The sequence below is a fragment of the Pangasianodon hypophthalmus genome, chromosome 5 (assembly GCF_027358585.1).
Source record: "Pangasianodon hypophthalmus isolate fPanHyp1 chromosome 5, fPanHyp1.pri, whole genome shotgun sequence".
NCBI classification, from domain to species: Eukaryota; Metazoa; Chordata; class Actinopteri; order Siluriformes; family Pangasiidae; genus Pangasianodon; species Pangasianodon hypophthalmus.
The window spans coordinates 8,727,084-8,752,696 of record NC_069714.1 but is presented as its reverse complement, the minus strand read 5'-3'; the positions used below and the strand labels follow the sequence as shown (position 1 = coordinate 8,752,696).

Sequence of the window (25,613 nt, the reverse complement as noted above, 5' to 3'; positions counted from 1 at the left end):
CCCTTTGCTAATCTGGAGTTAGTGAAGTTAACCGCTAGCTATCGTGAGTCTTCAGTTTTCTTAGGTTTTGTTTTACACTGGAAGCCGAATGACTGTAATCCGCACTGAATGTTTGTAGCATTAGTTCAAACACTGCACATGTTTGAGAATAAGTCTTGCGTTGTCCTAATTTAAATTTGGCACTATTGATGAAAGTTTGTGGATCATTTGACATTTTCAGCTAAACCTGTAACAAATGTAGGTTACTAAACTTTTTTTTTTCTGCGGAGGAGTTTGATTCTGTTGGAGAAGCGCCATTTTGTTCATTCTTGCGTCAGTGCTTGAACGATCTTGTAACGTGTTTGTAGTAAGAATATTTTTTGTTTAACAATGTTTGATAGACAGGTTTAGACACATTTAGACACTAGACACAGTTAGTAATCTACAAATAGTTTGCCTTCGTGTTTCCATCACAGCGTGATTCAATAAACAATTATAATAAAATTGAAACTGCTGTGTTTTTATTCTGACAGAATTGAAATTAGTCACTATTACTCAAAAAATTAAGGTAACAATTTGCATGGACATTTCTGAGTAGACTGAAAGCAAAATAAATAAGATAGAACAGCTTAAATTAACTAATTTGACCACATAATATCATTAAGATGGCTCAACTTAATTAAGCTTTTAGAGGACCATTCAAATCATGTTGGTTGTGCTAAACAAATTGAGTTGGGTTAACTAGAAAAGTCTCACAATATTTACTCAAAAATGGCTTGAATTGAAATAACTTAAAAAGATCCATGCAAATTGTTACCTTGATTTTTTAAGTTGAGCCAGTGTATTATTTTTTAGAGTGTAGAGCTATGCCACACCAGGATACTATGAGAATAGTGGACCATTAGTATCTGGGACAGCAGCATTGTTTGGGTTTTTAAAGCACTGTATCCTTCTGGTACAGATAGGAATACACACTGTGTGCTCTTAATTGTAGGTATAACCCCCTTCCACTGTGGTCTTGGTTGGCAGACTGACTCTCTACTATATAAAAACATTCATAGGTTTTTATGTGTAAGTAAGACAGGTGGAGAAAAAAGGAGAAGGTGTGTGAAAATACAGAAGAGAATGTTTTTTAAAATGAGTTGGTCTATGAAAAATTCACAGATGTGCAAGAAATCATTAATACAAACCGCCATTGTAATTCTCATCACCTTGAGTTACTCTCTGTGTAGGAGGAGGTGCTGGGAGTCTGAGGAGGGAAGCAGGTCTGCCCTGAGTCACGCTGTGCAGAACTGCAGAGTGGAGCGTATCACAGTGAGTCAGATATTTGATACATTTTAAAGTTTCTCTTAATGTTGTTATGAATGGAGAAAACATCTTACCAGGCACTGAGGTGGAAAAAGTTTGAGGGCTTTCGGTGATGGGCTTCTGTAGGAGAGAGAAGTCTAGACTTACAAAGAAAAGCAGGAAAGAGAGGGAAAAGGAAAAACAAGAGAAAGACACATACAGAGCGGTGGAAAATAACTTATATGATAGACTTACCTTAGGCTTCAGAAGATTCTGAGGCTTCTGTGGTTTATGAATGTCTACATCTACATCTTTCGCTGAGAAAAGAGAACAATGTGTCATTAGGCATTTTTTTTTTTTTTTTTTTTTTTTAAGACCATTATCCTGCTGAAAGAGGCCACTATCATTAGGGAATACTGTTGCCATGACAGGGTGTACTTGGTCTGCAACAATGTTTAGGTAGGTGGTACATGTCAAAATAACATCTCCACATGAATGACGGGACCCAAGGTTTTCCAGTAGAACATTGCCCAGAGCATCACACTGCCTCCGCCGGCTTGCCTTCTTCCCATAGTGCATCCTGGTGCCATCTCTTCCCCAGGTAAGCAACGCACATACACCTGGCCATCCACATGATGTAAAAGAAAATGTGATTCATCAGACCAGGCCACATTCTTCCATTGCTCCATGGTCCAGTCCTTATGTTCACCTGCCCATTGTAGGTGCTTTCCGCAGTGGACAGAGGTCAGCATGGGCACTCTGACAGGTCTGCAGCTACGCAGCCCCATACACAATAAGCTGCAATGCACTGTGTGTTCTAACACCTTTCTGTCATAGCCAGCATTAACTTTTTCAGCAATTTGTGCTACAGTAGCTACTGTAGGATTGGACCAGAGGAGCTAGCCTTCACTCCCCATGTGTGAGCCTTTGGTGTCTGTGACTCTGTCATCAGTTCACCAGTTGTCCTTCCTTGGACCACTTTTGGAACCACTGCATACTGGGAACACCCTTATGGTGCTTGAGCATAAGTATTCAACACCATTGCTGCAGTGAGAGTGAAGGTATGTGAGAGAAGAGGATTTATGTGCCAAGGCTCCAAACTTCTCCAGGGTGTTGCCGAAAACAAAAATGTTCACTACCGCCAGGAAGAGGTTGGTTGAGCTCGACATTTGTTTTACGTTGGCATACCTGGTTGTCAGAATGGAAGTATGACTCTGTTATTTGTTAAGTCTACTTAGGAAGATGTGCAGTGGTTATAAAACATCTGCACACCCCTGTTAAAACTGCTGATTTATGTGATGTAAAAAAATGAAACCAAGATAAATTATGTCAGATCTTTACCAACCTTTAATGTGATATAGCAACCAACAAAATTCAAGTGAAAAGAGTGACATTTTAGGAAAAGAAAAAGAAAGAAAAACTTATAATCTGGTTGCACAAGTGTGCACACCCCTTAACTAATATTTTGTTACAGCACCTTTGGTGGTAATACAGCACTCAGACTTTTTGGGTAAGAGTCTACCAACTTAGCACATCTTGATTTGGCAGTTTTATTCCACTCTTCCTTGAAAATGCTCCAGATCTATCAAATAGCAAGTAGATCTCCTGTGCATAGCCCTGATTCATTCCACAGATTTTTAATAGGATTTAAATCTGGACTCTGACTGGGCCAGTCCAAAACATTGATCTTAGTTTTCTGGAACCTTTTCTTTGTTAACTTGGATTTGTGATTTGAGCCATTATCGTGCTGGAAGGTGAAAATTTTCTTCATCTTCAGCTGTCTAACAGAGGCCTGCAGGTTTTGTGCCAAAATAGATTGGTATTTGGAGCTGTCTATTGTTCCCTCTATCTTGACTAGGGGCCCAGTTCCAGGTGAATAGAAGCAGCCCCATAGCATGATGCTGCCACCACCATGCTTCACCATGGGTATGGTGTTCTTGGCTGATGAACTTTCTAGTTTTTGTGCCAAATATGTTTTAGAATTATGCCCAAAAGGTTATTCCTTTGATCTCATTAGACCACTACACATTTTGCCACATGGTTTTGGCAAAATTTAGGCAGGCTTGAATTTTTTTTTCCACAAGAAAGAGCTTCCGTCTAGCCACCCTACCCCATAGCCCAGACATGAAGAATATGAGAGATTGTTGCCACATACAGAGAGTGACCAGTACTTGCCAGATATTCTTGCAGCTCCTTTAATGTTGCTGTAGGTCTCTTGGCAGCTTCCCTGATAAGTTTTCTTCTTGTCCTTTCATCAATTTTGGAGGGACATCCTGTTCTTGGTAACATCACTGTGGGGCCCCATTTTCTCAACTTGCTGACAATGGTCTTCACAGTATTCCAACCCTTTTCTTATCGATACCTTTCAGCAATGAGATCCCCTACATGTTTTGTAAGCTCTTCGAGGACCATGGCTTCAGCAGTTGGATGAAACCAAGAATATATCAAGAAACTCCTACAGAAATGGCTGATATTTATTTGGGGTTAATCAGAATCACTTTACTGATAACAGGTGTATGAAAATTACTTTTGAACAGGAGTTTGAGTGTGATTGGTTCATTCTGTCAGGCAGTGCCTGCTTCAGGACCTTGGGTTTTGCTTGGGCATTTTACGCAGAGGAGTCTGACTGCTGGTGGGAGTGTTTGAACCCACTGCGGGAGCAGTGCCCTTGGGGGGATCTGTCAGGGATTTCCCCCTTGCGCTGAGCACTGCCAGCAGAGGTGCTCAGCTCACATAAGCATAATTTCATTTTTTGTATTGAGTGTAACATGTTCTATGAACTGTACATATGTTCTTGTTGAGAAACAAATAAAAAATTATATAGAACAGAAAATACAGAAGAAATGTGTTTTTTAAAATCAGATAGTCTGTGAAAAATTCACAGATGATCAAGAAATCATTAATACAAACCATTAATGACAATGATACAAAGCCATTGTAATTCTCATTACCTTGAGTTACTCTCTGTGTAGGAGGAGGTGCTGGGAGTCTGAGGAGGGAAGCTGGTCTGCTCTGAGTCACGCTGTGCAGAACTGCAGAGTGGAGCGTATCACAGTGAGTCAGATATTTGATAAATATTAATATTTCTCTTAATGTTTTTATGAATGGAGAAAACATCTTACCAGGCACCGAGGTGGAAAAAGCTTGAGGGATTTCGGTGATGGGCCTCTGTAGGAGAGAGAAGTCTAGACTTACAAAGAAAAGCAGGAAAGAGGAGCAAAGGGAAAGAAATATAGACAGCGGTGGAAAATAACTTGCTGCATATGATAGACTTACGTTAGGCTTCAGAATGTTCTCAGGCTTCTGTGATTTATGAACGTCTATATCTTTTGTTGAGAAAAGAGAACAATGTTTCATTAGGCAGTTTAAATTTTTTAATTAGATATTACTAGCTGAATCTCATTTCATTCTTATTAATTCTCATTTGAATTCATGAATCAATGCAGTCAGGGAGAGTCGAGTGTAAAGGTGATGTTGTGTTGTGTTGTGTTGTGTTTAGTGTGCTGGGCACCATAGGTGCTCATTCATTACCACATGTAACAAAAATCCTCAAATGTTTTACGTTTGATATTACTAGCCAAAAAAAAATCACAACTCCACACACTATTTCTGATACAGTATATGCCCATATTTTTGGACATATCTGTTATAACACTGCACTAGCTTTTTTTTTTTTTTTTTTTAAATCAGGTCTGGTGATTGATTAGGTCATAGCAAAATTTAATTTCAAAATGTTTTTTCTGTTTATTTTTGTTTGTATGTTGTGTTTTTGTACTTTGTATATTTTGGATTGGGCTCTTGTTGCAAGGTTGCACCCACAGTAACCAAGTAAATATATATTATTCTGAACGAAACAGATAATGTGTTCTAAATGCATACAGATACAAATAGAAGGCACAATACATGTTGTTGTTGGTGGTGGTGGTGGTGGTAGTGGTGGTGTTTTTTGCCTGAAACGTTCACATGGCACCCCAGCACTTGGCTCTCATGGAGCACAACAAAAACACTGTGTTCAACTGGGAGGTTTTTACTTTAATGTGGGTGTGAACGATTGGTCAGATATGAAGCTAACAGGACAAAGAACACCTACGTACGTTAACATGAACACGCAGCACTGTATACATTTACAGTATCCACATTAAGCTACTTTGCTTATATTTAGACCCAGCTAAATTTGGCAGAAAATATTGCAGGCAGGTACAAACAAAAATAATAACTGCCCCAATAACACAGACCAACTACGAACTAGAGTGATGTTGATGAGATTGAGGAACTGTCAGAGCCAGAATTCACACAGCATGTTGACAGTACTAGCATTTCTAACTTAGGCCATGCCCACTTTGGGTTAAAATCTGAATACTGATATATGAATAAATATTTGGAGCACTAAACAAATACAGACACAGATACAGGCATTGCATTACTCCCCAACTTTGTACAGTGGTGCTTGAATGTTTGTGAACCCTTTAGAATTTTCTGTATATCTGCATAAATGTGACGTAAGACATCATCAGATTTTCAAAAAAGTCCCAAAAGTAGACAAAGAGAACCCAAACAAAACATATGAGACAAAAATATTATACTTGGTCATTTATTTATTGAGGAAAAAGATCCAATATTACATATCTATGAGTGGCAAAAGTATGTACAGCTCTAGGATTAGCAGTTCATTTGAAGGTGAAATTAGAGTCAGGCGTTTTCAATCAATGGGATGGCAAACAGATGTGAGTGAGCACCCTGTTTTATTTAAAGAACAGGGATCTCCCAAAGTCTAATCTTCACAACACATGTCTGTGGAAGTGTATCATGGCACGAACAAAGGAGATTTCTGAGGACCTCAGAAAAAGAGTTGTTGATGCTCATCAGACTGGAAAAGGTTACAAGACCATCTCTAAAGAGTTTGGACTCCACTAATCCCCAAATTGTGTACAAATAGAGGAAATTCAAGACCATTGTTCCCCTCCCCAGGAGTGGTTGACCAACAAAGATCGTTCCAAGAGCAAGACGTGTAATAGTCTGCGAGGTCACAAAGGAACACAGGGTAACTTCTAAGCAAATAAAGGCCTCTCTCACATTGGCTAATATTAATGTTCATGAGTCCACCATCAGGAGAACACTGAACAACAATGGTGTGCATGGCAATGTTGCAAGGAGAAAGCCACTGCTCTTCAAAAAGAACATTCCTTCCCATCTGCAGTTTGCTAAAGATCACGTGGACAAGTCAGAAGCCTATTGAAAAATATTTTGTGGATGGATGAGATCAAAATAGAACTTTTTGGTTTAAATGAGAAACGTTATGTTTGGAGAAAGGAAAACACTGCACTCCAGCATAAAAACCTTATACCATCCGTGAAACATGGTGGTGGTTGTATCGTGGTTTGGGCCTGTTTTGGCTATCTTGGGCCAGGACAGCTTGTCATCATTGATGGAACAATGAATTCTGAATTATGCCAGTGAATTCTAAAGGAAAATGTCAGGACATCTGTCTGTGAACTGAATCTCAAGAGAAAGCGGGTCATGCAGCAAGACAATGACCCTAAGCACACAAGTCGTTCTACCAAAGAATGGTTAAAGAAGAATAAAGTTAATGTTTTGGAATGACCAAGTCAAAGTCCTGGCCTTAGAAGCAAGCAGTTCATGTGAGGAAACCCACCAACATCCCAGAGATGAAGCTCTTCTGTACTGAGAAATGGGCTAAAATTACTCCAAGCCGATGTGCAGGACTGATCAACAGTTACTGGAAACCTTTAGTTGCAGTTATTGCTGCACAAGGGGGTCACACCAGATACAGAAAACAAAGGTTCACATACTTTTGCCACTCATAGATATGTAATATTGGATCATTTTCCTCAATTAATAAATGTCCAAGCATAATATTTTTGTGTCATTTATTTAATTGGGTTCTCTTTATCTACTTTTAGGACTTGTGTGAAAATCTGATGATGTTTTAGGTCATATCTATGCAGAAATAAGGGTTCATAAACTTTCAAGCACCACTGTGGATAAATTGTTAAAAAAAGAAGAAAGAGACACATTTTTCTTGTTAAATTCAAAAAGCATGGCGGATATGAACTTTTGCTCTCGTTTGTATATGTATCTGAGGCTCATGAAGTGATTTGCATGTTAAAACTGTAGTGCTTTGTTGTTGTGACATACCAGCTGTGTTGTAGATTACTGGAGGGCTCCAGGCTCCACTGATATTGTCAGACTCTGCTCGGACACCAAACTCATATGGTGTGTCTGGTTTGAGTTGATCAATGATTGTATCTGTAGTGGGACACGTCTGATAGTTCCACTTCTTTTTGGGCTCCTCCCTGTAGCGCACGGTGTAGTGACTAGAGATTCAGAGAAGACAAAGTTAGTCTGTCAGTCAGTAACTCTACTGATACAGCAGTGATTAGGCTGGATATGAAGGGCCTATTATACTTTATATTATGTTGGAGATGTAGTGCAAAAGCTGATATTCACAATGATTATAATTGCTTAAGATGATGGAAGGAGTTCTGCTTTTACTGACTCTCAGTCTTTCTCTCTGTTATACTGGGCAGCAAAAGGATCAGATTGGTTAAACAGAGCAGACTGACATAAAGCTTTCCACCAGCATGACCAAAGAGCACAAGATTGTGTGTGCGTGTGAGTGTGTGTGTGTGAGTGTGTGTGTGTGTGTGTGTGTTATGTGTCTTTATAGCTCTGCACCTGCAATCTCTACAATAGAGACATATCACTTTCCAAAGTTTTTCATGTCAGTATTCCTGGCTATTCAACTATGTGAGTATACAGACTGGGACACTATGAGACTATTCTAATAGTTTTGGCTCTTCTAATTGCTGGTACTGCTCCAGGTCTTCTGTCAAAATTATGACCAAACATCTGGCAGTGTCAATGTTCACGTCTAACATAGAGAACGCAGACATGCACAAATACAAACACACAGTCTTACCCGTCCTCAATGCAGTCATCCAGGTTGGTTTCAATGGAAAGAGTATTTAGCAGTGTGCCCCAGGAGAGCATAACAGAGTTCGGTGTCACAGAGCCAATCACCAGATGCAGAGGCTTTTCCAGAGTCTCCTTCCCTACAGATAAAAGATTTATCAGTACATGCACTTTATTTAAAGGAATGTAATTAAACCAGTGGTGTCAAACAGCTCAGTGCTTTAAATAGGTTTATAGTGGGCTATGTGAGGATTACAACACTATGTCTTTAACAGTGCTTTCCATACGTTCACAGTAGTATTGTTTACCTGTGCACTGTTTCTTCACGTCTTCTCCTTTGACTGGCTGTACTGCAACTAGATATTTTGGCTCAGCATCTGAAAGAGTGAAACAGAAAGTCAGAGAGTGACAGATAAAGAGAGATTATCAAAAAGAGAATTTGGTCGTTTTACCAATTTCAGTTTCATATGGTTCCCCGTCCTCAGGGAGTTGGATGAACTGCTTGGAGAACAAATTGCTGCCATAGCCCAGGATGTAGCCCTCTAGCTTAGTGTCCATGTGTGGCTGCAGGAACTTCAGCATGATGGTGTCTCCTATAGCACTGATCCGAACCTTTGTGGTCTGCCTGCGCACTAGGGATGGAATATAAACCAAAAATTACACAAATAACAGGGATAAAGAAGGGATCTATTCTGTTTGACTGAGCAATTGGCCTTCTCAGTGGAAGAATAAGCCTCAATATGACATCAAGTCTTTTAAAAGCCAAAACCTACAGAACATTAATTGATTTTGATTCTGGCAGGGCATTTACAGTATCAGAGAACAATGTGTTTTTATGCTATTGCCACAGAGAAAAATATTCTAATATGCCAGCAAGTTGATTGTCCCCACAAGAGTACTTTTGGTCATTTTAATGGGATATTTTAATGCTTTACAGTTTGCTAGAATTTTCAGCACGGCTGTGGATCAACAGTTCCACAGTTTAATGCCAGATTTAGTTCTCTCCAAAAACTACATGGTCAATACCACCAAAACAACCATTAATAGGACAGACACGTGAATCTGGGCCACAGACACTTGCAAACATAAAACACAGCTCTTAAACATAAAACAGACACCAGTAAAGACAGAAATAATAAATGAAGATCAAACATCTTAGAAATGGATTTGAAGCCTAGCCTTGTGGTCAACTTTTATTAATTGGTTGATGAAACAGTAGGTGTTACTGCAGGATAAAAGGTTGCTGTGTGCTAGAGAGAAGGAAACTCCTGGCAGCTCCAAAACAAGCAAACTGGCTTTTCATTACTTCAGAGCTGGCTCGGCCCATCTCTGGGCATCTCCTAAGGCATTAGTCAGGGCTGGATTAGCCTGTCAGCAGGTGCATTGGAGAGAGGCCTCAGTGATGAAACAAGAACATGTTGAACTTGACAGAATCGGAAAAGTCAGGCAGTGTCTGTGTGTGAAGTGAATCACACAGTGATTAGGATTTTATCGTGTGCCATGGTATTGTTTTAAGGCCAAGCACCACAGGCATAAATGGTAATCTTGCTTCTTATTGTCAGTTTGCATATTCTAGCTATCTGCAACCTTCATAACTCAAAAGTAAATAGAAAATTATTGACAAATATTTTCAGACCTTTATACCTCTAACTATACTTTTTGTTTGTTTGTTTAAATCTCTGTTTTATTTTTATTTATTTTTTTGCAAACCTTATTTCCTAAAACATAATCCATGTAATCCATGTATAGACATTTCCTTAAATCATGTAATGATTTGTGCATAAAATATAAAGGGGTTCTGTTCATTAATGATATTATTTTTAACATCTGTTTTCTCAGAATGATTTGGTTTCCATGTGCCAAGTCTAACCCTTTTGAAACAGGTTTCTTTACATAATTTCACACACTGGTTCATTGTTCCTAAAGCCAGACTCTGACATAGGGATTTTCTTACATGTGGATATGATTTTCTACTTCATTATATGAAAAACAATATTTTGATAAACTGTTATGTGAAAGTATGACTGTTGGCTGTGTTACCTCAATTTTTGTTTTATTGTGATCAGGTTATTTGTTTAAAAATGGGCTCCTGTGTGGTGCAATCTAGTAAATATCCAATGGTCGGTTACATCATTTGCATATTTTAATAAATTTTTAAAAGAAATTTTTAATGCAAAAACTTGTATTGATTTTAACAGGTTAACTTTTATTCTGATAGGAGTAAAGGAGTGACTCTCTTATCCTGTGTAATAGTAGCTAGACGAAGTTTATAAATATATAAATCTCCATGACGACTAGAGATCAGGATCACTGGACTAAGCATAAATGCAGGTAGGCAAACTGGATCAAATTATTTAAGCCTCAGTAGCACTACATCACTACAGGAAGAGACCTCCAGTCATTCCTAGGCATGCTACACAATCAGCTTCCATTGCTATAACGACATTTTGGGATATTTAGTAGAAAGATATTTGCTCTGTGACACTCATGTTATCTATAAAATAAGATCTTAGTTTAGAAAGGTGAGATTTGTAGTGCGTCTCCACCTGTGTTTTACTGCAGTTTCATTTTGCTTGTGACGGATGTGGCTTCCACTGGGATGGTAGCTTTCAGACAGACAATGACAAAAGAAATGGAAGTTCTCCATGAATTATCCATGTTGTCATCAGTTGGATTACAATTTGGTGTATGTGAGGGGGAATACCATATGTTTTAAATTATTTTAATTCGTAAGAAATCATTCAGAATTACTTTCTCTTCTGTGGTTCTCATCCTTGAAAAGACCACTCCGATCAGCACATGATTTTTATTAAGTATCATGCTCATTTGGAAAATTATCTTCTGCTGTGTTTAATATAATCTTAAAGATATGTTTTTCTATTTTTGTATTTAACAGACCATTAAGCAAAGTCTCTCAGGTTTCCTGAAACTGTGCCATTTAGACAAGGTCTAGTCTTAATCTGTGGTTGGAAATTCGCCCATCAAGCTTGGGCCAGTATCGTCGACAAAGTCAGGATCCAGCAATGATTAGGTAAGTACTGCAGAAAAAAAATGCACCAGGATGATGTAAAATTGTGCAGGCTACAAGGTCTTTCCAAGGGCAAAAGAGATTTTTTTCAACGGGACCAGAAAAGCCAAAGAAACAATATACTATCTTGGTTAGTTTTAGACCAGACCATTTTGGTTTAAGCTGATAACCAGAGGTTCCTCACACTTCAACACCTCTTCCCAAGAAACACACTGACTTTCCTTCCAAACAGCTATTTCCATTATTGATCCCTGGTCAGACCTGAAGTGACATCCAAAAGTAATTAGTTCAATTTTGCAACTAATAACCAAATGGAGCTTAACAATAACATCACGTTATGTTCATTCATTCAATTCTTTTATTTAGAACAAGCTGCTCATTAACAATCTGATAAGACAGATTCATTTATTTCAATGGTATGCATATTTCTGCTGCAGGCTGAGTCTGGTTGAGTACAAGAGACAAAAACTGGGCCAATCAAAGCAAATAAAAGAACAGAGTGCATTAGTTCATTGCCAAAATCTGACGTATTGTATTCTAATCTATACAAAGCCATAAATAACATTGCTACAGTTACGGTGAGTCATATTCTTAAATGCGTTCACACTGTTGCATACAAGTGGATGAATTATTAATATTATTATTATTATTATTATTCACAAGCATACTAAGAAGCCTTTAAAAAAAACTTATGCTTTTGTTGCCTCTCACCTGTGGTCCTGGATAAATCAACAAATCATAAACTGATCTCAGCTGCAGTTCTTTCAAGCTATTTCAAAGTCTAGTCTGTTTTCTGAAGTCAAATACAATTGTGACCAACAGTAAATAGCACAGTGTACTGTACCTCTGGATGCACAGGTGTGGTTGGGGAGCAGGACCTCGCTGAGGATGAGGAGGAGCAGGAAGACTGACATGCTGTCCCCTTCATTCAGTGGGTCACTAAAGCTCAGTGCTGTCCACCGTTGTCTGCTCTGATTCTCTCTAGTAAACGTCTGCTCAGCTGTGAGGCTTGTCTCTCACTCTCTTTCACTTTTAATATATCTCAGTGTTCACACGTGTGCCTGAGAGTGAGCATATACATGTGTGTCTTGGAAAAGGGTGTGCATATTATGGCAGGATTTTGAGAGGTTTTGCTTGTGACTGGACCATCTCTAGTGGACAAGCTTGGGGGAGGTAACCTCTGATGTCATACATGTTGTTAAAGTTTGACATGACTTTCTCTCTCTCTCTCTCTCTCTCTCTCTCTCTCTTACACACACACACACACATCCTCTCTCTCTCTCTCTCTCTCTCTCTCTCTCTCTCTCTCTCTCTCTCTCTCTCTTACACACACACACACACACACATCCTCTCTCTCTCTCTCTATCACTTCATTCTGTTTTCTCCCCTAGACAGCTATTATTTCTTTTCCATCCCATTTGGAACCACTCTTCAAGCCTTGAGGATTTATTTACTATGAAGAACATTATATTTTAAACCTACAATAAGGATTTAATAGATTTTTCAGATACTGGAAATTAAAAAGTAGAATTACTGACCATCTGTATCATCATTTATTTTTGGCATTTGACATAAAGGGACATTGCTGTTTTGACTCTGGCCCAGATGTACAATAGGCTGACCACTGACAACATGCTTACTCGCTGTCAGTAACTACTTTATCCTAGTGAGGGTCACAGTGCATCCGAAACATATCCCAGGAACACTAGGAGTAATATGGGAATGCACCACAGATAAGTCCATCCCAGAGATCACACACATTCACTCCTCAGGGCAATTTATAGTCACCAAAGCACCTAATACCCATGTGTTTGGGATGTGGAAGAAACATATGAGGAGTCACAGAGACACAGAGAGTATGTCAAATCCTGCACAGTAGCCTGAGCGCAGGATCAAACCAGGGACCCAGGCTCTGTGCAGCAGCAACAATACCCGCTGTGCCACCAAGTCACCCTGATAACTGACTACTTGTATATTTCAGTTCTCAAGTGAAACTCTCGTTAAGCTTCATGCATGTCATGAAAAGAAACACATTGGAAAATTTGCTCTAAAACCAGAGAAATATGAGTAGAACTATGACCTATTAGATCATTCATCACCCCAAAGTTGGTTCACTGATTGGCTCACCAAGTGATTTACTCACATATAATCTCATCACCAATTCAGTCATTGCCTAACCCACAGATTAGCACATTGGTCATCCTATCATTTAATTCATTGCTTTTCCCAGCTAACAGCTGACTCATTATTTTAACACACTATTGCTTAGTGCACATGTTGGCACATTAGCTAGTTAGTTGGTAGTAGTGCCATTTAACCCAATGTGTATCCCATCAGTTACCTCATGCATTAGTTTAACAATTCCCCACCAGTTGAACAGATTGTTTGGATAACTTAGTGATGAAACCAATTTAGTGAACTATTTGTTTATTAATTTATTTCTGAGCTCAGTGGATCTCTTTGGTTATCTTATCAACAATCTCAATAGTGGAATTATCTGTGGAGCTTTTTACTTCATCTGTCCAAGGTCTGTTTGGAAGGCATCATGTAACTGAATTGGTGAGACCATGTTCATGAAATCCATGACACACACTGTTTGTATTTAATACCCAATTATTCAGGTATTTATTTGGATTGGAGTGGATAAAAAATATATTGACAAATGAATAAATGTGCAAAGGATATTTTATAGAGAACAAATAGTAGCCAGGAATATGAAGGGTTTATTAGCTCAAATTAATTTGTTTTACAGATCATTATTATTTAAGCCTCTATTCCACTCATTATTTTCAAACACTTGTATACAGGCTCCTGATTGGCTAAGAAGTTGCACTGTTCTCCCAAGGCATTTACTGTATTCCCATTAATAAATATTTACTAAGCAGGTGATTGATGCACACAGGACTTTATTATTAAATAGAAGGAAAACAACAAGACCAAATTAGACAAAGAAACAAATGAAGCACTACAATTTTATTAAAAAGAAAAGCAGTTCTGCCATGGTTTGTTGACAGGTGAATGAACTTTTCTTCACCGCTATTAACATACATGTTACTGCTTTTGGTTAATCAACCCCACCTTTCACTCCAGTGTCATGATTATGGAATTCACAAAAATATGTTTAAATGTGAGATTATATTCAGATTCAATTAAATTTTTTCAATTCAATTTTATTTGTATAGCGCTTTTAACAATGAACATTGTCTCAAAGCAGCTTTACAGAACATAAGAAACAAAAAGCATGCAAACAGAAACAAAAACATGCAAACAGTCCTAGATGTTAGACAGAATTATCCCTAGTGAGCAAGCCTGAGGCGACTGTGGCAAGGAAAAACTCCCTTAGATGATATGAAGAAGAAACCTTGAGAGGAACCAGACTCAAAAGGGAACCCATCCTCATTTGGGTGACACTGGAGAGTGTGATATGAACAATGTCCTTTCTGTATTTATTTATAGTCATGTACGTTGTTGTTTTCCTCAAAGTCCACATAGGGTTGGCAGCGTTGCTTTGAACACCCAAATCCTCACGAGGCAGAAACCGGCTGGAACAGGTCCATCTCTGGATGCCTCAGGATCCTCGTAGGGTTGGCCTCTGTCTACTGGAGCTGGCACAATCTCTATGTGCCTCGGGGATGGGTAGAAGAAGGGAAACAAGTGGAAAAGGAATTAGCGTAGCTGCTGTTCAAATATTAGTAAGCCCTAAGTCATAATTTGCAATTAATCAGATGTACAGAAGTACAAGGTTATGGTTATGTGTTAAGTGTGTGCCTGGCTAAAGATGTATGTCTTTAATCTACGTTTGAACTGGGAGACTGTGTCTAAGCCCCGAACACTGTCAGAAAGGCTATTCCAAAGTTTAGGAGCTAAATAAGAAAACGCTCTACCCCCTTTTGTAGACTTTGATATTCTGGGAACTACCAGAAGTCCGGAGTTTTGAGATCTTAAGGAGCGTGGTGGATTGTGACGTGTTAGAAGACTGGCTAGATACGTGGGAGCTAAACCAATTAGAGCCTTGTACGTAAGTAGTGCTAGTTTATAATCAATTCTAAACTTAACAGGTAGCTAGTGCAGGGATGATAATATTGGGGTTATGTGATCATTTTTTCTTGACCTAGTAAGAACTCTGGCGGCTGCATTCTGGACTAACTGTAGCTTGTTTATTGAAGATGCAGGACAACCACGTGAGTATGACTATTGTACCATGGTGCAGGTCTTTTATCTCTCACCTTTTTTAATCGGATGGGGGCAACAGTGTCTAGTGTGCTGGTGAAAATAGTGCCTATGCTGTTAGTCATTTCATCTAGATCATCTGCATTTAGGGGTCTAGTGTGACAGATCCGGCAGATTACATGTGAATCTGTCTTTAGTGGTCGGGATAATATTTCTACCGAGTCGATAACGTGGAGGGACATGGCTAATATGTTCTATAGGTAGAGTGTACACTAAGAGGTGATGGTCTGTGATATCATCGCTTTGAGGTAGAATATCTATATCAGTGACATCTGTTCCATGTGATATAATTAATTCTAGCGTATGATTAAAACGATGAGTTGGTCCAGTAATGTTTTGTTTAACCCCAAATGAATTTAATAAGTCCATAAATGCGAGTCCTAAGTCGTTATTAGCATCGTCAACATGAATGTTAAAGTCTCCTACAATCAACACTTTGTCGTAATTAATTAGCAGGTCTGAGAGTAAATGTGCAAACTCTTTAAGAAAATCAACGTACGGCCCTGGGGGTCTATATACGGTGGCCAGAGCAAGATATAGTAGGGATTTTTTATGTGTGTTGGTGAATGCAACACTGAGGACAAGCACTTCGAATGAGTTAAACCTGGGTCCTGTTTTCTGAGTAACGGTAAGAAAATTGTTATAGATAGTTGCAACACCACCTCCACGACCAGTCTGACGGGGCTCATGCTTATAGGAATATCCTGACGGAGTAGACTCATTCAGACCAATGTATTCATTTGGTCTAAGCCAGGTTTCAGTAAGGCAGAGTGCATCAAAACTATAATCTGAGATCATTTCATTAACAATAAGTGCTTTCCGTGTAAGGGATCTAATGTTGAGAAGCCCAAACTTTAGAAATTGTTTTTGTTTCATTATTTGGCCTTTTTCAGGTTTAATGGTGATTAGATTGTTTCGAAAACTTTTAGTGAATTTATTCTTTGGTCTTGCTATTCGGGGAATAGACACAGTTTCTATAAGACGAGCTATGTGTGCACCTGTGTCAGTCTGGTGAGTTGAACAGTAGCTATTATAATTGTGATCTGAGGTATGGCTTACCAGTCAGATGGTGCATAGTGTCTTGGAAATGCTGTCCGAGCGAACCGCTGCTCCAACTCTGCTTGGGTGCAGGCCATCAAAACGGTAGAGCCTAGGACGCTCCCAGAAAATATTCCAGTTATCAACAAAGGGTAATTTCTGGTCTTGACACCATGACTGTAACCATTCATTAAAAGCAAATAGCCTACTGAACCTCTCGATTCCTCACTGGAACGTGGGAAGCGGTCCTGACACGATGATCCTCGTCGTGGGCGATGTGCTGCGTACCTTCTCAATCAGGCTTCAGAAGTCCTTCTTCAGGATCTCCGTCTGCCACAGCCTACTGTTTGTGCCAGCATGGAGGACCACAGCTCCAATGTTCTTCTTATTTAGGGTACCTGTGCAGCGACATCGAGAACACGAGCACCAGGAAAACAGCGAGTACGCACCTTACCTTTAGCCGTGGTAGCACGGACGTGCCGGACGATGGAGTCTCCGATGATCACCGCGTCGCATTTCGTCTCCGGAGTGAACGAAACCTGGGCGGGCCGCGTCCTTGGTGCACTGGACCTGGACAGAGAAGTACGCGGAGTTGAGGTTGTGGGAGTGTTTGTTTCCCGCCGCGAATTTACCTGGGACAGGTGAGCGTCAGTTCGGGACGATTCCAGCGCGGCTTTCCTTTGTCGCAGGTGGGCCTGCTTCACCTGTAGGTCGCGGATCTGCTTCTCCACGACCTCCAACTCCAGATCCACCGAGTGCAGCTCGGGTGTATCCTCACCTGCACTCAAAGGCAGACTCACAACCGACATAGTGTTTTAGAGCAGTAGTGCAACAGAAATAATCGGTGTGAGAAACGTAAACAAACTTGTGGTAGCTGTGCTAATGGGCTAGCGATGCTAATGGGCTAACCGGCTAGAAGCGGGTGTTCTAGAAATCAAATAAAACTAGCGATATAAAAAGAGTTTCGAATGAGAATATTATGAAATACTATAAATACTATAAAAAGTTATAAAATAGGACTAGATTAATATAAAAATCGAGAAATTTTTAGGTCAGCTTGGCGGAGCTCCTGAGGCAGCGTCTTGATCAGTGTGTCCAGTAACAAATAAAATAGTAATAAAATTCAGATTCATAGTTTAATGACAGCTGCTTTTTCCATTGTGGAAAATGGCAGTTTAACACACTTTACATTTACATTTATGGCATTTAGCAGACACCCTTATCCAGAGTGACTTACAGAAGTGCTCTGAAGTCTCTATCAATAAATACATCCTGATACTGGCTCACTAGGTCATAGACTAAGAGTACCATCAGTCTAAAAACTCTGTTGGGGAGGTAATATAGTAAGAGAGACAACACAATTTTTTTAAGCACTAATTTAAGTACTTCAGGAAGAGGTAGGTCTTTAGACATCGTTTGAAGACTGCCAGTGACTCAGCTGTTCGGACATGTAGGGGAAGTTCATTCCACCACCTACTTGCCAGAACAGAGTTGTGTCTTGATGCATGCCTTCCTTGTACCCTGAGAGATGGTGGGACCGATAGAGCAGTGCGGGATTTGAGAAGTGCTTTGGGGTAAGTGCTGGTCCTTTTATGGGTTTGTAGGCAAGCATCAGTGTTTTAAATCTGATCTGAGGGACTTTACTCACCCATATTCTGTCTCTCTGGATGCATTCTATAGACTTCTTTAATTTGAAGCCAGAACTTATGACAGTTTTTCCATTCATAGTAACAGTTGAAACAATAGCCTATTTTGCAGTCATAATTGCTAATATGTCACAGACTCAGACATTCAGCAAAAGACTTTCAGAAATCACAGAGATTCCCATTAAGTTAAGATGATCTTAACAAGTGGAGCAAGTGTTCAGTGTGATGCTCACTCTACCAATTAACAATGATCATTGATGCTTTTGGGAACCTCAGCCAAGAATGATTTCCAATTGAAACTGAAGTATAAGGACACAAATAAGGACTCATCTCCTTCATGTGTCCTCAGATTGACAAGCAATAAAATTTGGACATATTGTTTTTAAGGAAATGTGTGGATGTCCATTAAAAAGGTTAGCACACACAGCAATAAACTGCAGACCATTTCTGAGAACAATGTGAAATGTTTATGCAATTATTTCAGACCACAAAATTAAAGAGTTCATTCTGTTCTTCAAGCTACACCATCACATCATCTTAATTCTTCTGCCAAACAGCTGATTTATTGGCTTATTTGTGATCTATTTATTTAATCATACTTTGAAGAGCCCATGTTTTCCCAATTCCAGTGCTTTAGTGTGATTTTTAAATAATAAATAAGTTCAGTCAGTTTTAAAAATCAGTGTCACATATTGCTGCTGAAGGGCCATTTTCTCCCCTGGCATTTTAGACTTTTTTATGAGAAAATTACAATTTTATCTGCCTACTCATTGATGCTTGTGGACCCCTCATTTATTACTAATCAACACATTTATATAAAAGCTGACAATAAGAATGACTAAAGTAAGGATGTCTTGAGACTAATTCTATAGACAGTCTGATTTTAATCTGTTGTGACGTGATTTTTGTTATCATTTTGACTAATCAAAGCACTCTTATTTTCAGCATGAAGCAAAGATTTTCCATTTTACTTTCTTTTGCACTCTTTCCAGATCCTATTTTATCATCTGCTCAAGCATTTAATCTTGGTCCCAATTATTAAATAACTTCCACTCATCAGCAGGGTGTGCATGTATGTGTGTGCATGTGTGTGTGTGAGAGGGAGAGAGAGAGAGAGAGAGAGGCAACGTGGCAGATGGACCAATGAAAGGATCTACAAAAAACAAAGCACTCATCAGAGCAGTCACTATTAATTTAACAGAAACAGACCTTACCTACACATACAATATCCAGGGATGTTTGAAAATCCCACCAGAGACACCTGAGGACCAGCTGCACTTACATATGCTTTAATAATACTGCTCTTGGGAGTTTTATGTGTCTCTCTCTCTGAGTGATGAACTAACACATAGTGTTTAAGTGATTAGAATTCCAGCACAATTTGCACAATGTCTCCGCTTCAGGAAAAGCTCCGGTCACGTTAAAATATATGAGGAATTCGGAGTCATGGATTCTGAGAGAAGCTGCAGGGTAGTGGAATATTTTGCATGTGACGTTCAGGAGGTTAGGGTTCATGCATTACTTCATGCTAAAGCAATACTTTTCAGTATCTCAGTGTTTAATAAAAATGTATATGTCTGCTGAATTTATTAAATGATCTCTCTATTCAATACCAGTTTGGGTTGGAGGAGCCCAGTCACACAGGGTTGTTAATAGCGAAATTGCACATGTTGTTATTGATGTAAATACATAGCTATGCAGACAGATGCACACGAGATGGAGTTTGCTTAAAACAGAAGTGTGTCTAGGTTATGTACAATTCTGACCTTGAATTTAATTTCATTTCAAAAATATGGAATGCCATTCCATAAGTGCAATATTAAATACACATTTCCACAAAACTGTTGAATGATACAAAAATAAACATTACATGTTACATTTGATAGCAAAGAAAAACATGCTCTGAGTCTTCAGTCTGCATTTTCTATCCCTGATTTTTTTTTTTTCAGATTTAAAGGCACGTGCCTGTGTTTAAAGGCAGTGGTCTTGATGCTGAAAAACTCCACTCAGGAAAATTCCGAGAATCTTAAGTATGTGCGTAAACTTTATCTGCATAAAACTAACTTCCTCTGCATAAATATTAATGTAACTTGTACTAAGTCACCAACTCTGAATACCACAGTCACTAGTCAAGAAGTGTGAGCGTGTAACCACTTTGAGAGAATGATGATCACTTGACTACCACATTATCACACAGGTAAGTACTGCATTATTTAACCATGACAAGACAAAACAGTTACCATCATTTTCTTTTCAGAATGTGGCCCATTGCAATACTAAGATGACATTCATCTTCTCCTTTCTTCCCTACTAAGTCGCTCTGCATAAGGGCATCTGCTAAATGATTTAAATGTTAAGAACCACATGGCACAATTAACACATGGCACAACTAACATTTGAACCGGAAACAGAAAGGCTAGTAGTTGCATTTTCATCCATAGTCAGCACACTCCTCCACTCCTGATAATCTTTACAACATAAACACATAACACATGCTAGAGTAAAGTGAAAACTGCACTTGTAAAACCCTTACACATAAAATAACACCACAAAGTTTAAGGCCTTTGCACATGATATCCCACACCCTGTCTGAGTCATAAACAAAAGCTTCACATGCATGATTATGAGAGAGGATAAAGAATAAAAGTGGGCTAATATGTCTGAAAACATTCAGCATGTGAATCCAATAGAATTCCCTGCCTGGTATAGAAGCTCCTCACTACACCTCTGTTTTATTGGCAATGGATCCGTGTTTGTTTACAATAGTGTACCAACATTTCCACACTGTTTTCATCTCTGATACAGTTCCAGGCATGATGATATTTATCGTTTGCGACTGTGTGGGAAACATGGATGTTTTCTCCCTTCTTTGTCAGTGGGCTATCCATCAACCCTCATTGTTTGTTTGTCAAGTTGGTCTCTAAGGCAGATGTTTGAGAGCTTGGCAGTGCTGTGCAACTCCAAGCACGGCATCAAACGGAGTGCAGACGGGCTGCCTGAGCTCTTCTCCAGCAGAGAACAACTGATCACTGGAAGCTGGCCAGAGTATAATGACCTCTCCTACTTTGTCAAAGAAAATATTCTGATTACATATGTGCAAACAAATTTTTCCTTATCTCTACTGGATACAGCAGTAGATTTGAAGCTGATAGATCTAAAAAGTGTGTTATTAAGGTATTGCGCCACCATGAGGCACCTTAACAGTTTCAGTGGGGCTTGGCACAGATTCTGTATGTCTCTGGAGCTGTACTGGAGATATGAACACCATTCTTGCAAAAGATATTCCTTCAGTTTGATGATGGTGGTTTAGAGGGCTGTCTAGCACATCACCTCAAAATCTCCCATAGGTGTCCACTTGGGTTGAATATGGTGACTGTGAAAGCCATAGCATATGATTTCATCCTCATCAAACACATCAAAGCACCTCATTTTCATCCTCATCAAACCATTCAGTGAACCCGCATGTCCTGTGGATTGGGCAGAGTCATCTCTCATGAGGATAGAAAAGTTTTATCATAGGATAATGGTGATCAGTCAGAAGAACTTTATACTGATTTGCATTGACTCTTAAAGAACCCATTGTCCTGTACATTTTGTGTTTTTCCTGATCCCAACACACCTGTTTCAACTAGTCAGCTAATTAATAGTCCTTCCTGAGTTAAAGTGGGTGTGTTGAAGCAGGGAAACACTAAAATGTGCAGGACAGAGGGTACTCCAGTGCCAGGGATGGGATCTGTGATCTAAGGGGACAAGTGGACCCAAACAAAGACAGCAAAATATCCACAGCATACCATGTGTGTGCGCGAGTTGGAACTGAAAGTTCATCCTGCAGCTGTGGTTGGCTCAGATGAACACACTGAGGACTGAACGCACATGTTCAGTCCACAGGATATACACATACACATGTGCAAACTGTGAAGCTTATGTAATTGAAGCTCCATCAATCCTGCTTCATGAAAGTGAGTCGAATACAAAATTTACTTTCAGTGGTTCATCATACCATAAACCATGAACTAACTCTGTATAGATGCATTGCTCCAGCAGTGAGCCAGCTCACCTACAAAAATGTGACCACTGCTGAAATCATCAGTTAGTATAAATATGAGTCTGTGTGACCATCCAAGAAGGATAGAATATGAGGAATAGATGCAGCTGTCAGCATTTTGTGCCAAGAGGGATGGGGTGGTGATGAATGCTGCCAAAGGCTGCAGTAAATTATTAACTATGCCAAAAATGTAAAAGAGAAGGCTTTGGCTGAGAATGGGGGGATTGTGAGAGTAACATCACACAAACTGACCCTGGAGTCAATTGCAAGCAGATTTATCACTTACTCATAGAGAAACTCCAGGAAACCCCTTGCTCTGATTAGAAATAACCAGACTCCTATGCTAGTCACTGTAGTTATGGTTACTTTTCATGAAGTCTTTGGCTTCATTAACCCTCTGAAGCTGGCTTTTTGTTTAGGGCTTACTAGAGATTGAGGTCTGTGCAATCTCACCAAGTTCATGTTACAGCTCAGGAACAGATGGCCACTCTCTCCTACAGACAGGGCAGAATGAAAGCAAAAGTACTAATCAAGAATATTTCAATTTTACATTAGACACACTTTGTATAACAAACATAGGTGATATACTTAAATATGCAAACATGATGCCAATATCACTGAAGCATGTTAAAATTAAGTTTCAGTCTCCTGATTGTTTGAACAAATACATACTGACCCCTAGAGGTTTGAGTAGAAAATTGGATGAGTTTATTATGTTGTTCGGTTTGGCCTCTGCCTGTGTCCTTGAATGCTTTCAAAGGTACTGAGGGAAATAGGTATCAGGGAGAAACAGGCTCTTTCCTCCTGAAACAGATCTGCATTCTTGCATTCTTCGAGGTGGATTCATTGAACCTTGAGGTGGATGGGCTACAACAGCAGAAGACTACATCAGGTTCCACTCCTGTCAGCCAAGGACAAGATTCTGAGGCTTTCATGGGCACAGATTCACCCAAACTGGATAGCTGAAGATTGGAAAAAGACCAGGTGATTTTTTTTTTCTAATCTTGAACTGTCCAGTTTGGGTTGTGCTGTTTGTTCTGGTATGCTTTTCTGCTCACCATGGTTATAAAGAGTGCTTGTTTGAGTTACTGTAAACTTCCTGTCAGCCCAGAGAAGTCTGGTCATTCTCTTCTGATCTCTCTCATCAACAAGGAGTTTCAGACTGCAGACCTTCTGTACACAGGATGTTTTTTGTTTTTCCCACCATTCTGTGTAAACTCTAGAGACAGTTGTGTGTGAAAATCCCAGGAGATCAGCAGTTTCTGAAATACTCAAACCAACCCATCTGGTACCAACATCCATGCCACAGTTAAAGTCTCAGAGATCACCCTTTTACCCATTCTGATGTTTGATGTGAACAATAACTGAAACTTCACCTGTATCTGCATGATTTTATGCATTACACTGCTCCACATGATTGACTGATTAGATAACTGCATGAATGTGCAGATGTACAAGTGTTACTAATAAAGTAGATGGTGAGTGTGTATAGATATTCTTGACATTTATTCTTTATGAATAGATTGAGATTTTAAAGTTTAAAAATACTCCACAGCTGCCAAGATCTTGCGTAGCAAATAACCACAATTAAATTTAATAACTATATCTAAGAAGTGTAAGTACAGCTAGTGTGTTTATGATGTACAGAAACATTTCTATTATAAGATATATTGCAATGTTGGCAGAGGGAAAGTGGAATTATGGAGTGAATAATTTCACAAGCTGCTGCTGACCTCGGATATCCTCATCACACACTCCCAGACACAATTATATCATTAGTTCATTAAGATAATGTATTTCTCCAGCCTGGAATGCATTATTTAAAAAAAATATATATATATACTTTATTTAAAAAATATATATAATTAATAAGATAAATTAAACAAGATCTATGAATATTCCAGGTTAAACAAGTATGCCTCAATCTGACTTCATATGACTCTTGTGGTTCTAATGTTTTCTTGTTTGGTGTGCTCTTGTTCATTGTTCCAGACAAGTTAGAGACAATGTAACAAAAACATCTGAATGAAGTGCTCAGGATGGGTTGTACTGCTTCAGGAAATCAGGAAGATATGCCGGAGCAAAACCACAGAGAGCTTCAAGCTTCAAACAACATAAGCAGGATTTTTCCATGCAGAACTTAATAGGGGGGCCAAAGTAAACTGAATAGTGAAAGGAGAAATGTAGCATAACATCCTCGCCAAATCTGCATAACAGAGCCAGACCTGTGACATTGTGCACAGTAAGTCACTATTTGAACTGACTCGTTTTGCGGATTTGCACCGAAACAGATTTAGAACTGGCCAAGATTAACAAATAATATTGTTACATCTGGCCAGAATCTGGTACAAGGCCAAATGTTATTTTTATTGTCTGGCCCAGATCATTTTAAGCAGTGGTAAATATGAACAAACAGTCTGACCCAATAAACATTAGTGATCATGATATATTTAAACAAACAATAATATAATTTGGCATACAGCTAATGTATGTTCTGAATCTGGAGACTGACATTGTTCAATGTTATTAACAGCTGATTGGCCCAGACTTGGTACATGTCAACATCATGGATGTGACTGCAGGACTATTCCATGACTCCCATGATCCCATGCCTGCTGTTAGGCTAGTTTTTCAGGGTCAAGGAGGATGAGCATATAGCTTATTTAGGTATTTTCTGTTTCTCAAATGATAACATTCAACAAGGCTTACACCAAGCTACACTAGACTTTAACTGTTTAGCTTTTGATTTCACAGATCAGTATTTCTGTTTAATTGAAATTTATTTAAATACGTTTCTATTGCTTCATGTCTTTATGTCTTTAACACAGTCTTCCACTTTGCCTACCTATGCTGCTAAACCTGGCCAAACTGATAATCATAACTGTTTATGATCAGCATAGAAGTGAAACCAACATTATGCTTGTAAATTCCATGTCCTGGGGGCTATATTTAAAAGCAACCTTGTGTGACACCAAAATGCAGTTTGGAAAAAAGCCAAACAAAGCAAAACAGATTAGTTAGCAACAATTTTTCACACCACAGTGAATCTGTTTAAATGCTAACAGTTGAGATTGAGAAATGTGGAGATGTTTCACTTCTCCTGCAGACAATCAGAGAACCCTTTTCCAGACAGTGTCCTACCATCGAGTCAACATGCTCAACTAGCTGAACAGGTGAGTGAACTAGTAAGCAACACAACGCAAAACTTATCAGGGCCCTTATTGTATCAGGGCCTTCAGAGGCTTCATTAGGGATTCCTCAAATATCCTACCTTCTCCTACACACTTATCAATATGTGTATACAATATGATATTAATAACACTTGATTGAATAACACCTGTTATTGATATTAATACTGACTTGCTTATTCCCACCACCAGATTTTGTACTTACAAAGCAAACAGGTTGTGTATTTAAACAATCTTTT

The 25,613-nt window shown here is 39.1% G+C and overlaps 1 protein-coding gene across 1 annotated transcript in view; it reads right to left on the bottom strand.

Annotated features, from left to right (window-relative positions):
• The window catches only part of LOC113525337 (target of Nesh-SH3), a 38,084-nt gene extending 25,722 nt beyond the window's left edge, over positions 1-12,362 (bottom strand). The window contains 11 exon segments of the mRNA XM_053234386.1: positions 1,191-1,271; positions 1,362-1,407; positions 1,522-1,583; positions 4,218-4,298; positions 4,389-4,434; positions 4,543-4,592; positions 7,423-7,601; positions 8,207-8,339; positions 8,508-8,576; positions 8,652-8,831; positions 12,072-12,362. Of these exon segments, the coding sequence (XP_053090361.1) occupies positions 1,191-1,271; positions 1,362-1,407; positions 1,522-1,583; positions 4,218-4,298; positions 4,389-4,434; positions 4,543-4,592; positions 7,423-7,601; positions 8,207-8,339; positions 8,508-8,576; positions 8,652-8,831; positions 12,072-12,141 (997 nt within the window). The 5' untranslated portion in view covers positions 12,142-12,362.
• Positions 12,363-25,613: the final 13,251 nt, after the last annotated feature.